The 15,193-nt window shown below is 42.3% G+C and overlaps 1 protein-coding gene across 1 annotated transcript in view; it reads right to left on the reverse strand.

The window, feature by feature from the left end:
* The window catches only part of LOC106609787 (extracellular serine/threonine protein kinase FAM20C), a 115,475-nt gene that overhangs the window by 7,355 nt on the left and 92,927 nt on the right, over positions 1–15,193 (reverse strand). The window contains exons 5-8 of the mRNA XM_014208805.3: positions 11,069–11,184; positions 7,625–7,805; positions 7,265–7,374; positions 22–163 (exon numbers count right to left, since the gene is read on the reverse strand). Coding sequence (XP_014064280.1) covers positions 22–163; positions 7,265–7,374; positions 7,625–7,805; positions 11,069–11,184 — 549 coding nt within the window. The remainder of the gene's footprint in view (positions 1–21; positions 164–7,264; positions 7,375–7,624; positions 7,806–11,068; positions 11,185–15,193) is intronic.

The following is a 15,193-nucleotide window of genomic DNA, read 5'->3' on the forward strand; positions in this document are numbered from 1 at the left end:
AATATTAAAAAAGTCACTAACCTGCAACATTGGCTTAAAGGCACCAGAATAGACACCTCATCATGAGAATGCTTTCCAAACCCTCTCCCATTGTCGAGATGGATGATGAAGCTCTCATTACCAAACTTCTCAAACGTCTCGTAGTGATGACGATCCATGTTGCCTAAGGAGAGATGTCATTTTAGAAAGGGAGCCATGTTGTAGTTGTAGTGGAGAGTGCGGTAAGTTCAGCCAAAGTGGTAAGTTGAGCCACCCTTGTTTCTAGAAAACCATACACAAAATTAATAATTTGACCACATAATTATGAAGAGGTCATCATTTCATGGAGTCTGTGAACCAAGAAACCACATGGAAAAAGTGGTAAGCGAGTGAGGTCCGAAAACAGATTTCACCAAGTCAAATTAATGTATTGTGTTAGAGGGTTCATGATGCCAAAGTAGATAATTGTAAGGTTGTTCTATATATCATTAGGCATCCCTATAAGCTTCAATATGAGGTCCCAAACCTAGGATGAGAGTGTATCCTTGTAGCTGTGTGGGCTAATATAGTGCATTGCGATTGGAAACCCTAATTGGTCTACGTGGACAAGTTCTAGCCTTCTTTAGATGTTATCTGTCGGAAAGATATCAGTTTGTCTTTGTGGATGGTTTGTCCTCTGACAAATAAATAGTATGTTTCGGTGTTCCTCAAGGTTCCGTACTAGGACCACTATTGTTTTTACTATATATGCTACCTCTTGGTGATGTCATTCGGAAACACAATGTCAACTTTCACAGTTGTGAAGACGACACACAGCTGTACATTTCAATGAAACATGGTGAAGCTCCAAAATTGTCTACCCTGGAAGCCTGTCTTTTCAGACATAAGGAAGTGGAAAGCAAATGTTTTACTTTTAAACTCGGACAAAACATAGATGCTAGTTCTAGGTCCAAAGAAACAAAAAGATCTGCTGTCGGATCTGACAATGAATGTCAATGGTTGTATAATCGTCTCAAATAAAACTGTGAAGGACATCTGCCTTTCTCTGGACCCTGATCTCTCTTTCCAAGAACATATCAAAAATATTTCAAGAGCAGCTTTTTTCCATTTTCGTAACATTGCAAAAATCTTAAACTTTTTGTCCAAAAATGCTTTTGTCACTTCAAGATTAGACTACTGCAATGCTCTAGTCTCTGGCTACCTGGATAAGACACTAAATAGACTTCAGCTAGTGCTAAATACGGCTGCTAGAATCTTGACTAGAATAAAAAGATTTTGGTCATATTACTGCAGTGCAAGCTTCTCAACACTGGCTTCCGTCAAGTCTTGGGCTAACTTCAAGTTTTACTGCTAACCTACAAAGCATTACATGGACTCCTACCTAACTCTCTGATATGGTCCTACTGTACATACAGTACCAGTCAAAATTTTGGACACACCTACTCATTCCAGGGTTTTTCTTTATTTTTTACTATTTTCTACATTGTAGAATAATGAAATAACACATATGGAATCATGTAGTAACCAACAAAGTGTTAAACAATTCAAAATATATTTTATATTTGAGATTCTTCAAAGTAGCCACCCTTTGCCTTGATGTCAGCTTTGCACACTATTAGCCTTTTCCGAACCAGCTTCATGAGGTAGTCACCTGAAATGCATTTCAATTAACAGGTGTGCCTTGTTAAAAGTTATTTCCTTCTTAATGTGTTTGAGCCAATCAGTTGTGTTGTGACAAGGTCAGAAGATAGCCCTATTTGGTAAAAGACCAAGTCCATATTATGGCAAGAACAGCTCAAATAAGCAAAGAGAAACGACAATCCATCATTACTTAAAGACATGAAGGTCAGTCAATCTGGAACATTTCGAGAACTTTGAAAGTCGCAAAAACCATCAAGCTCTATGATGAAACTGGCTCTCATGAGGACCGCCACAGGAAAGGAAGACCCAGAGTTACCTCTGCTGCAGAGGATAAGTTCATTAGAGTTAACTGCACCTCAGATTGCATGCAGCCCAAATAAATGCTTCACAGAGTTCAAGTAACAGACACATCTCAACATCAACTGTTCAGACACTGCGTGCATCAGGCCTTCATGGTCGAATTGCTGCAAAGAAACCACTACTAAAGAACACCAATAAAAAGAAGAGACTTGCTTGGGCCAAGAAACACGAGCAATTGATATTAGACCGGTAGAAATCTGTCCTTTGCTTAGTGGGACTATCATATGTTTTTCAACAGGACAATGACCCAACACACCTCCAGGCTGTGTAAGGTCTATTTGACCAAGAAGGAGAGTGATGGAGTGCTGTATCAGATGACCTGGCCTCCACAATCACCCAACCTCAGCCCAATTGAGATGGTTTGTGATGTTGGACTGCAGAGTGAAGGAAAAGCAGCCAACAAGTGCTCAGCATATGTTGGAACTCCTTCAAGACTGTTGGAAAAGCATTCCAGCTGAAGCTGGTTGAGAGAATGCCAAGAGTGTGCAAAGCTGTTTAAAACGTTTTGGTTACTACATGATTCCATATGTGTTATTTCATAATTTTGATGTCTTCACTATTATTCTAATAGTGAAACAAATAAAGAAATCCTTGAATAAGTAGGTGTGTCAAAACCTGTGACTGGTACTGTACTTATACCTACGCTATTGTTCGTAGAATTTCTAAGCAAACAGCTGGAGGCGGGGCTTTCTCCTATAGAGCTACATTTTTATGGAATGGTCTGCCGATCTATGTGAGAGACACAGACTTTACTGAAGACCCATATCTTCAGTAGGTCCTATGATTGAGTGTAGTCTGGCCCAGGGGTGCGAAGGTGAACGGGCACTGGAGTGACTAACCACCCTTGCTGTTATACCCTGCCTGGTTGGCCCTGTCCTGGGGTAACTTTGGATGGGCCACAGTCCCCCCCCACCCCCTGTCTTAGACTATTGCAGCATAGATACTGGAGACTATGTGCCTTTCTAGGGAGTTTTTCCTAGACACCATGCTTCTACATCTGCATTGCTTGCTATTTGGGGTTTAGGCTGGGTTTCTGTATAAGCACTTCAATCAATCAATCAATCAATCAATCAATCAATCAATCAAATGTTTTTTATAAAGCCCTTTTTACATCAGCAACTGTCACAAAGTGCTTATAAAGAATCCCAGTCTAAAACCCCAAAGAGCAAGCAATACAGATGTGTCACGTCCTGACCAGTAGAGGGAGTATTTGTTTTTTATTTTGGTCAGGACGTGGCAGAGGGTATTTGTTTTATGTGGTTCGGGGTGGTGGTTTATTTAGTAGGGTGTTTGATTTATTATTTCCGGGTTTTTGGGTACTGTTCTATGTTAGTGTATTTCTATGTTCTGTCTAGTCTTTTGTATTTCTATGTTTTGTTTATTGGGGTTGGACTCTCAATTGGAGGCAGGTGTTTTCTCGTTGCCTCAGAGTCCTATATATCGGTATGTGTTTGGTTTAGTGTTTGTGGGAGATTGTTCCATGTATAGCCTTACAGGACTGTTTATTTGTCGTTGTGTTCTTTTGGTGTACATGTTTATTTTGATTTTTCCTTATTTCCGTAATAAAAGAAGATGAGTACACATATACCCGCTGCGTTTTGGTCTCAATCCGATGACAACCGTTACAAGATGTAGAAGCACAGTGGCTAGGAAAAACTCCCTAGAAAGAAAGGAACCAATGAAGAAATCTAGGGAGGACCCAGGCTCTGACGGGTGGTCTCTTCTGGCTGTGCCGGGTGGAGATTATAAGAGTTCCACTTTTTACATCAAAAGTTGTCACAAAGGGCTTTATAAATCATTTTTAAATGATTGATTGATGGCAAGTTGAGCAAACTCATTCTGATTGGCTGGGTCTGGCTCCCCTGTGAGGGAAATAAATTCATTAGGCCCTAATCTATGGATTTTACATGACTGTGCAGAGGCGCAGCCATGGGTGGGCCTGGCTCCCAAGTGGGTGGCCCTATGCCCTCCCAGGCCCACCCATGGCTGCGCTTCTGCACAGTCATGTGAAATCCATAGATCAGGGCCTAATGAATTTATTTCAATATACTGATTCCCTTATATGAACTGTAACTAATTTTTGTTCAGTATACAGTTGAAGTCGGAAGTTTACATACACTTAGGTTGGAGTCATTAAAACTCGTTTTTCAACCACTCCACAAATTTGTTGTTAACAAACCATAATTTTGGCAAGTCGGTTAGGACATCTACTTTGTGCATGACACAAGTCATTTTTCCAACAATTGTTTACAGACACATTATTTAACTTATAATTCACTGTATAACAATTGCAGTGGGTCAGAAGTTTACATACACTAAGTTGACTGTGCCTTTAAACAGCTTGGAAAATTCCAGAAAATTATGTCATGGCTTTAGAAGCTTCTGATAGGCTAATTGACATCATTTGAGTCAATTGGAGGTGTACCTGTGGATGTATTTCAAGGCCTACCTTCAAACTCAGTGCCTCTTTGGTTGACATCATGGGAAAATCAAAAGAAATCAGGCAAGACCTCAGAAAACAAATTGTAGACCTCCACAAGTCTGGTTCATCCTTGGGAGCAATTTCCAAACGCCTGAAGGTACCACGTTCATCTGTACAAACAATAGTACGCAAGTATAAACACCATGGGACCACGCAGCTGTCATATCGCTCAGGAAGGAGACACGTTCTGTTTCCTAGAGATGAATGTACTTTGGTGCGAAAAGTTAAAATGAATCCCAGAACAACAGCCAAGGACCCTGTGAAGATGCTGGAGGAAACCGGTACAAAAGTATCTATATCCACAGTAAAACGAGTCCTATATCGACATAACCTGAAAGGCCGCTCCGCAAGTAAGAAGCCACTGCTCCAAAACCGCCATATAAAAGCCATACTACAGTTTGCAGTAAGCAGTTACACCGGAGGGCCCCGGTGGCAATACATTAGTAAAACCAAAAGCTTACCTTGACTTGGAAGAGTTCCAGTGTTATGTTGGATAGTCATAGTCAGCTAGCTAACATAGCATCCCTCTGTTTTGAGCAGGGTGTTTGAGTAGGCTAAACTAGCTAGCTGCATTTGCTAACTAAGTGAAACTGAAAGTAAAAAAAAAACAAATGATAATCTCTTTCTCTTGCTTCTTCATTTTGGAAGAAATGTATTTGTTCAAAACTGTTCAACTATTGTCTTTTTTCTCTCTTTGAGTCAACTACTCACCACATTTTATGCACTGCAGTGCTAACTTATCCTCTTGAGGATACCCTAGGATAGGGGGCGCCACAGCGCATTTTGAAAAAAAATCGTTCCCATTTTCAACGGCCTACTAATCAAACTCAGAAGATAGGGCATGCATATACTTATTATATATGGATAGAAAACACTCTAAAGTTTCTAAAACTGTTTGAATGGTGTCTGTGAGTATAACAGAACTCATTTGGCAGGCAAAACCCTGAGACATTTTCTGACAGGAAGTGGATACCTGATGTGTTGTATTGAGTTTAAACCTATCCCATTGAAAAACACAGGGGTTTAGGAATATTTTGGCACTTCCTATTGCTTCCACTAGATGTCGCCAGTCCTTTCACAGTGGTTTGAGCCTTATAGAGTCAAAACTCAGTGAATGACAGGAGTTTGAAATTGGTCACAGGGGATGGGCCATCACCATTATGACGCCGGCGGCCATGTCTGCCCCCACCTTTGGAAACGGTTTTAAAGGCAATGAAATCATCCCCCTCGAATCTTATTGGCTCTCTTGGTGTTAGAGGCCCTGAACATTTATTTTATACAACGTTTGACATGTTTGAACGAACCTACATGCGCGAGGATTGCTTTCAGTATGAAGTGCAGAGCTGCGTTTGGAGAGAGCCATAGGACGCGCTACCAACATCAGGCTAATGGAACGTGAAGTATGGCCTTTTTGACCGAAAATACATCTGTTGTGGACCTGGGATGCTTTCTGATGAAGACAACTAAAGGTAGGCGATTATTGACAATATTATTGAAGATGAGATGGTTCATACTGTTGCGTCCAAGATGGCGCCGAGCACTGTATATTAGCTGATTTTCTGAGTATCGCATCTCCTTTTATCGCAAAGTGTGATTACCCAGTAAAGTTAATTTAAAATCTGGTATGACGGGTGTTCTCAAGAGATATTCATCTATAAATGTTAGATTGACAATATACATTTAAAAAATCGTTATAGTATAGCAATTTATTGAAACGTAGCATTGTTTACCGGGACGCTTTTGAGGGGAAATTAGGTAGTCAACGTCAGACAGAGATGTAAAATGCTGTTTTTATATATAAATATGACCTTTATTGAACAAAAGAATGCATGCATTGTATAACATGATGTCCTAGGGGTGCCATCTGATGAAGTTTGTAAAAGGTTAGTGCTACATTTAGCTGTTTATTGATAATATGTGATGGAAGTGGTTGGTCGGAAAATGGCTATGAAGCTGCTTTTTACGATGGACTCATCTAATATAATCTAATGATTTGCTTTTCCTGTAAAACCTTTTTGAAATCGGACGACGTGGGTCGATTCAGGAGAGGTGTATCTATAAAAAAAAAAAATATATATTTTTAATTTTTTAAAAAAATTATGATAATTTTTTAATGCTAATTGGCGATATGATTTTTCGCTGGATTTTGATCCCGCTAACGGGATCAGATGCTCAAGAGGTTATGCATTCAGTACTAGATTCATTCTCTGATCCTTTGATTGGGTGGACAACATGTCAGTTCATGCTCCAAGAGCTTTGACAGGTTGGAGGACGTCCCCTGGAGGTTCTCATAATTACTGTGTAAGTCTATGGAAGGGGGTGAGAACCATGAGCCTTCTAGGTTGTGTTGAAGTCAATGTACCCAGAGGACAAAGGAAGATAGCTGTCTTCCAGCTACACCATGGTGCTACACCATGGTGCTACCCTAGTGCTGCTGAGGCTACTGTAGACCTTCAATGCAAAACAGTGTTTTAATCAATTATTTGGTGACGTGGATATATTTAGTATAGTTTAATCTACAAAGGGTGACATTTTAAATGGTTAAAAAAAAATCATTGAGGATGGCTCTCCCCTTCCTCTGAGGAGCCTCCACTGATGTATGTAAGTCACAGGAGGTTGGTGCACATTAATTGGGAAGAACAGGCTTGTGGTAATGACTGGAGTGGAATAGTATCAAATACATTAAACACATGGTTTCCAGGTGTTTGATGCCATTCCATTTGCTCCTTTCTGGTCATTATTATGAGCCGTCCTCCCCGCAGCAGCCTCCTGTGAAGTATGTATTAAGAGGTGTGGTCTCACCCATGAGGAAGTCAAAGATGGTCATGTCCATGATGTCCAATAGACGGGTGCCGCTGTCATAGGGAGGGGTCTGTTTAACCTCTTCACAGTAGTCAGGGTCTACCTCCCACCTACACACACACACACAGCAGGCATGCAAATACACACACACACACACACACACACACACACACACAGAGTACTTATCAGCACCTTAATAACCTATATACAGTATGTACATATACCTATTGAGTGAACAACCTTAAAATAAAACTGTTCAACATCTTAACTCTTCAAACTCTACATGGGAGTATAAGCCTGTATATAAATGCACCACTCTATTTGTTGTTATATTATGTCATCCTTGTATTGGTGCCTTACTCTGCTTTCTTGCGTTTGTTGTAGGATCGTCTCCAGGGGTTTCTCCAGGTCTTGCGTTTTGCCAGGGCCAGGTCTGGGAGGAAGGCAGCCAGGGAACCCTCGATCTGGTCTGGCTTACCGCACAGAGCATGCTCCGTAGAGCAGTAGTACGAACACTCCCCATAGAAACAGATGTTGTTGGCTGAGAAATTACATAGTTGACATGAGTGGCTTAGTTGGTGATATTGGTTTGTCAATTTGGTGACCAATAGAATCATATACAGTCCTTAAACACAGTTGATATGTTCATACTGTATTTTATTATTATAATGTTTTGTATTTTATTAGGATCCCCATTAGCTAAAGCAGCAGCTACTCTTCCTGGGCTCCACACAAAACATACAACATGACATAATACAGAACATTAATAGACAAGAACAGAACCACATACATTTAAAATAATAATACACTTTCATACATTTATGTCTTAGTATTCCAAGCATCATGTACTCATTATAACGACAACACCGTAGCCATTCATTTGACCATATATTGCATCCTTTGCTCTACTGTTACAATTACTTTGCCTAAGCATCCTTGAATCCTGATATCCTAATCTCACAGCATCCTTGAATCCTGATATCCTAATCTCACAGCATCCTTTAATCCTGATATCCTAAACTCACAGCATCTTTGAATCCTGATATCCTAATCTCACAGCATCCTTTAATCCTGATATCCTAAACTCACAGCATCTTTGAATCCTGATATCCTAATCTCACAGCATCCTTGAATCCTGATATCCTAATCTCACAGCATCCTTGAATCCCGATATCCTAATCTCACAGCATCCTTGAATCCTGATATCCTAATCTCACAGCATCCTTTAATCCTGATATCCTAAACTCACAGCATCTTTGAATCCTGATATCCTAATCTCACAGCATCCTTTAATCCTGATATCCTAAACTCACAGCATCTTTGAATCCTGATATCCTAATCTCACAGCATCCTTTAATCCTGATATCCTAAACTCACAGCATCCTTGAATCCTGATATCCTAATCTCACAGCATCCTTGAATCCTGATATCCTAATCTCACAGCATACTTGAATTCTGATATCCTAATCTCACAGCATCCTTGAATTCTGATATCCTAATTTTACAGCATCCTTGAATCCTGATATCCTAATCTCACAGCACCAGTTGTGTAAATACCTCACAACATCAGGAACCAACTGTGTCCTTAGTTCTTTCGTTTGACGCCAATACTATGCATAATTATCTGATTCATAGACGCTACCCACTGGACACACAACGTTGGTTGCATGTCATTTCTATGAAATTACATTGAACCAACGTGGAATAGACGTTGAATTGGCGTCTGTGCCCAGTGGGTACTGAATGCAAGTGCAACACACGAAAATGGAAGTTTCACCAAAGTTGTTAACTCCTGCTCAGTTCCTCTTGCGTGAAAAGAGACACATATCATATCGTAAGGAGTTGCACCTAAGTTTCACCACTGCTTTGTTCACCTCACATGAATGCAGCAACCTTATTCGCTAAATTCCCCTGACATGAACAAAGCTACAATAAAAGTATGTGGACACCCCTTCAAATTTGTGGATTCGGATATTTTAGCCACACCCATTGCTGTATAAAATCGAGCTCACAGCCATGCAATCTCCAAAGACAAACATCGGCACTAGAATGGCACTACTGAAGAGCTCAGTGGCTTTCAACGTGGCACCTTCATAGGATGCCACCGTTCCAATAAGTTAGTTAGTCAAATTTATGCCATGCTAGAGCTGCTCTGGTCAACTGTAAGTGCTGCTATTGTGAAGTGGAAACTTCTAGGAGCAACAACATCTCAGCCACAAAGTGGTAGGACATGCAAGCTCACAGAATGGACTGCCGAGTGCTGAAGCGGGTAGTGCGTAAAAATAGTCTCCTTGATTGCAACACTCACTACCGAGTTCCAAACTGCCTCTGGAAGCAATGTCAGCACAATAACTGTTCGTCAGGAGCTTCATGAAATGGGTTTCCATGGCCAAGCAGCTGCACACAAGCCTAAGATCACCATGCACACTGCCAAGCGTCGGCTGGAGTGGTGTAAAGCTCGCCGCCATTGCACTTTGGAGCAGTGGAAACTTGTTCTCTGGATTGATGAATCACGCTTCACCATCTGGCAGTCCGACGGGTGCATGTGGGTTTGGCAGATGCCAGGAGAACGCTACCTGCCCCAATGCATAGTGCCAACTGTACATTTTGGCGTAGGAATAATGGTCTGGGGCTGTTTTCCATGGTTCGGGCTAGGGTCCTTAAAGCTACAGCATACAATGACATTCTAGACGATTCTGTGCTTCCAACATTGAGGCAACAGTTTGGGGAAGGCCCTTTACTGTTTCAGCATGACAATGTCCCCGTGCACAAAGCGAGGTCCATACAGAAATGGTATGTCGAGATTAGTGTGGAAGAACTTGACTGGCCTGCGCAGAGCCCTAAACTCAACCCCCCTGATGTGAATAAAGAAAGCTACATTACTTTGTTAAATTCCCCTGACTTGAATAAAGCTACCTTGTTTTCCTAAATTCCCCTGACATGAATAAAGCTACCTTGTTTGATCCCTCCTGTCTCAGCCTCCAGTATTTATGCTGCAGTAGTTTATGTGTCGGGGGGCTAGGGTCAGTCTGTTACATCTGGAGTATTTCTCTTGTCTTATCCGGTGTCCTGTGTGTATTTAAATATGCTCTCTCTAATTCTCTCTTTCTCTCTTTCTGTCTTTCTCTCGGAGGACCTGAGCCCTAGGACCATGCCTCAGGACTACCTGGTATGATGACTCCTTGCTGTCCCCAGTCCACCTGGCCGTGCTGCTGCTCCAGTTTCAACTGTTCTGCCTGCGGCTATGGAACCCTGACCTGTTCACCGGACGTGCTTGTTGCACCCTCGACAACTACTATGATTATTATTATTTGACCATGCTGGTCATTTATGAACATTTTAACATTTTAACATTTTGACCATGTTCTGTTATAATATCCACCCTGCACAGCCAGAAGAGGACTGGCCACCCCTCATAGCCTGGTTCCTCTCTAGGTTTCTTCCTAGGTTTTTGGCCTTTCTAGGGAGTTTTTCCTAGGGAGTTTTTCCTAGCCACCGTGCTTCTTTCACATGCTTTGCTTGCTGTTTGGGGTTTTAGGCTGGGTTTCTGTACAGCACTTTGAGAATATCAGCTGATGTACGAAGGGCTATATAAAAATAAATTTGATTTGATTTGATTTGTTTTGCTAAATTCCCCTAACGTGAACAAAGCTACATTGTTTCTCTAAAGCTTCCCTTGTCAGTTTCATTGAATTTGACTCATTCAGTTTCATTGCTCAAGACAACTGTGTTTGAACCTCAGACCACTGTCCTATAGGACACTGACACAGAGAACAGAGGAGTGTAGCGTGTCTGGCTCAGTACCTGGTGAGATGAAGAAGGTTCTCCACAGCTTCTTGTCTCTGGTCACATCCTTGATCTCTTTAGTCATATTCAATAGTCTACCAGCTACAGGAGGGACACGGCGGAAATCCAGGATCCTGCAACAGGACATAGAGAGACAAATAGGTCCACATGCTATGCCACCATATTTATTCTGCTATTCTTCTTCAAGTAAAGTGCACTGTAGTTTCTTTTAACACCACCAGAGGTAGCTGTGACATAAGAAAGAGCACTCTGCCTTGAACTGCTACAGTAACACCCTAGGTCATCACAGAAAGTCTAAATGATTTCACATCAAAAGCTCAAGTTACTCTATTCTAAATCAGCGATGATGATGATCTAATCAACCATGCTTGGTCTTAATTTACACCATGCGTAGTTCTGACATATGCTATGTTTCTATTCTACTGCAATGTGGGAAGGAGACAGTTATCCAGCGAAGCCACGAGTTGGACACATGCCTCTGATGATGATTCATCTGTGTGTGAACCCAGGTATGTGCACAGAATATTGGCATGTGTGGGCGCAGATGTGTATGTGTGTATGTCCTGTGAATGTGTGTATGCATGAACTATGCAGATGTTCTGTGTTTATAGTATTCTCAGCACGTATGAGACCACTCCAGGGAGATGGAGTCTTCTAACATGAACACTGTCTCTCTCTCTCTCTCTCTCTCTGTCAGTCCCTCTCTCTCTCTCTGTCAGTCCCTCTCTCTCTCTCTGTCAGTCTCTCTCTCAGTCCCTCTCTCTCTCTCTCTCTCTCTCTCTCTCTCTCTCTCTCTGTCCCTCTCTCTCTCTCTGAGTGCTGTTATTCCTGTCTCTGTGTGTGCTACAGACTAATTTTATGCATGTATAACCCCCCTTCTGTTAATGATGACACCACTGTTAACCAGGGATGCTTCAATATTTACCTACCGACATGGACTAGGCCTGGGGACACAGAGAGAGAGGGAGGAAGAGAGAGAGAGAGAGGCATAGCCTTGCTATTGAGAAAGGTCGCCGTAGGCAGACCTGGCTCTCAAGAGAAGACAGGCTATGTGCACACTGCCCACAAAATGAGGTGGAAACTGAGCTGCACTTCCTAACCTACCAAATGTATGACCATATTAAAGACACATATTTCCCTCAGATTACACAGACCCACAAAGATTTTTTTTTTTTTAATAAACTCCCAAATCAGTTGGGTAAAATACCACAGTGTGCAATCACAGCAGCAAGATTTGTGATCCGTTACCACAAGAAAAGGGCAACCATTGAAGAACAAACACCATTTTAAATAAAACCCATATTTATTTCATTTTTTTTTTTACTTTAACTATTTGCACATCGTTACACTGTATATATTCATACTATGACACTTGAAATGTCTTTATTCTTTTGGAACTTGTGTGAGTGTAATATTTACTGTTGACTTTTTATTGTTTATTTCACTTTTGTTTATCCATTTCACTTGCTTTGGCAAGGTCAAATGTTTGAGGATCTGAGGACTCATGCCAAATCTGTTCAGTCTCCCGAAAGCCTATTCCCCTTCAGGAGACTGAAAAGATTTGGTATGGGTCCTCAGATTCTCAAAAAGTCCTACAGCTGCACCATCGAGAGCATCCTGACTGGTTGCATCACTGTCTGGTATGGCAACTGCTCGGCCTCCGACCGCAAGGCACTACAGAGGGTAGTGTGTACGGCTCAGTACATCACTGGGGCCAAGCTTCCTGCCATCCAGGACCTCTATACCTGGCAGTGTCAGAGGAAGGCCCTAAAAAATGTCAAACTCCAGCCACCCTAGTCATAGACTGTTCTCTCTCTTACCGCACGACAAGCAGTACCGGAGCGCAAAGTCTAGGTCCAAAAGGCTTCTTAACAGCTTCTACCCCCAAGCCATAAGACTCCTGAACAGCTAATCAAATGGCTACCCAGACTATTTACATTGCCTCTTTTACGCTGCTGCTACTCTGTTTATTATCTACGCATAGTCACTTTTACTGTACCTACATGTAGATATTACCTCAATTTCCTCGACTAACCGGTGACATATACAATTTGATTTGATTTAAACATATGTTTCCCATGCCAATAAAGCCCCTTGAATTGAATTGAGAGGGAGAGAAAAGAGAGAGAGAGAGAGCAAGAGAGAGAAAGAGAGGGAGAGAGACAGAGAGAGATAGCCAGAGAAAAAGACACAGAGAGAGAGAGCGAACAAGGAAGTAGTTCTGGATTCAATTTCCCTTCGTCACTCTGCTCTTATCCCTCCATCCTCCTTCCTCTACCTCCACCCTCCTCTACCTCCACCCTCCTCTACCTCCATCCTCCCTCCTCTCCTACCTCCACCCTCTCTCCTCTCCCTCTACCTTCACCCTCCTCTACCTCCATCCTCCCTCCTCTACCTTCCACCCTCCTGTCCCTCCATCCTCCTCTACCCTTCCTCTTCTATCTCCACCCTCCCTCCTCTACCTCCACCCTCCTTTACCTCCACCCTCCTCTCCCTCCATCCTCCTCTACCTCTACCCTTCCTCTTCTACCTCCACCCTCCCCTCCATCTACCTCCACCCTACTCTATCCCCACCCTCCTCTACCTCCACCCTACCCCTCCCTCCTCTATTTCTACCTCCACCCTCCCTCCCTCCCTCCTCAACCTCTACCTCCCTCTTCTACCTCTACCTCCACCCTACATCCTCCCTCCTTTTTTCCTCCATCCTCTACCTCTACCGTCTACCTCCATCCTCCCCCTTCTTTGCCTCCCTCCTCTACCTTCCACCCTCCATCATTTCAAAGGAAGCCGAGATATTTAAGACAGCATTTCCTCCTTTTAATCCAATCAGATAATTAATGGTGCATAGAGCCCACCTTAAAATCCCAAATGGAAAGTGTGTGACTGTGTTTGTGCACATACCTGTGTGTGTGTGTCTGCGGCCTCCTGGGAGATAAGACAGAGCAACCTCAGCCTCGATAGTTAGCCCGTACCCGACGACAACGCTGAAGCTTTCAATTAGGCCAGAAACCAAACATGAAAAACTAAACGACTGCTTTGGCTAACCCTAACCCTAACCCAAGTCTCTGCCTGGCTTATATTTAGAAGGTGTGTGGCAGACTGTCTGCTATTGCTGAATGCTGAATTGTGCCTCCAGGCTAATACAGCTTTATACTCTATCTATGTACACTGTGTATGTATGTATGTGTGTGAAAGACTAAGAGATAACAAGTACATTATCATCACCATCTTCACACCACAGTTGACTACAACTGAGCCAGACAGAGAAAAGCCTTGCTGTGTGAAAAGGGCTACGACAGGTGACTACAAACTATATAGTATCAATGAGCTGAAAGAAAACTATTAGACCTCCATGTCACTACAGTATGTAGCTATGGAGACCGAAGCGTAACCATGTGTAACCGATGTGAAATGGCTAGTTAGTTAGCGGTGGTGCGCGCTAATAGCATTTCAATCAGTGACGTCACTCGCTCTGAGACTTGAAGTACGGTTTCCCCTTGGGTTGCAAGGGCCGTGGCTTTTGTGGCGCGATGGGTAACGATTCTTCGTGGGTGTCAGTTGTTGATGTGTGCAAGGGTCCCTGGTTCGAGCCCAGGTTGGGGCGAAGATATACAGAGCAGAACCATGGCAGTATTTTAATACAGAGCTTAACCATCATGGCAGTATTATTATAATATGGAGCGTAACCATGGAAGGATTATTATAATACGGCACGCAACCATAGCAGTATTACTATAACACGGAGTGTAACCATCATGGCAGTATTATTATAATACGGAGCATAACCATGGCAGCATTATTATAATACGGAGCATAACCATGGCAACATTATTATAAAAATGGAGCGTAACCATGGCAGTATTATTATAATATGGAGTGTAACTGTCACGTCCTGACCATAGAAAGATGTTATTTTCTATGGTAGAGTAGGTCAGGGCGTGACAGGGTTTTCTTCTATGTTTTCTATTTCTATGTTCAGGTTCTAGTTTTGTATTTCTATGTTGGGGTTTTGTTTGGGATGATCTCCAATTAGAGGCAGCTGGTCCTCGTTGTCTCTAATTGGAGATCATACTTAAGTAGGGGTTTTTTCCACCTGGGTTTGTGGGAGATTATCTTTGAGTC

This window comes from Salmo salar, chromosome 01 (genome assembly GCF_965601325.2).
Source record: "Salmo salar chromosome 01, fSalSal1, whole genome shotgun sequence".
In the NCBI taxonomy this organism is placed as follows: Eukaryota; Metazoa; Chordata; class Actinopteri; order Salmoniformes; family Salmonidae; genus Salmo; species Salmo salar.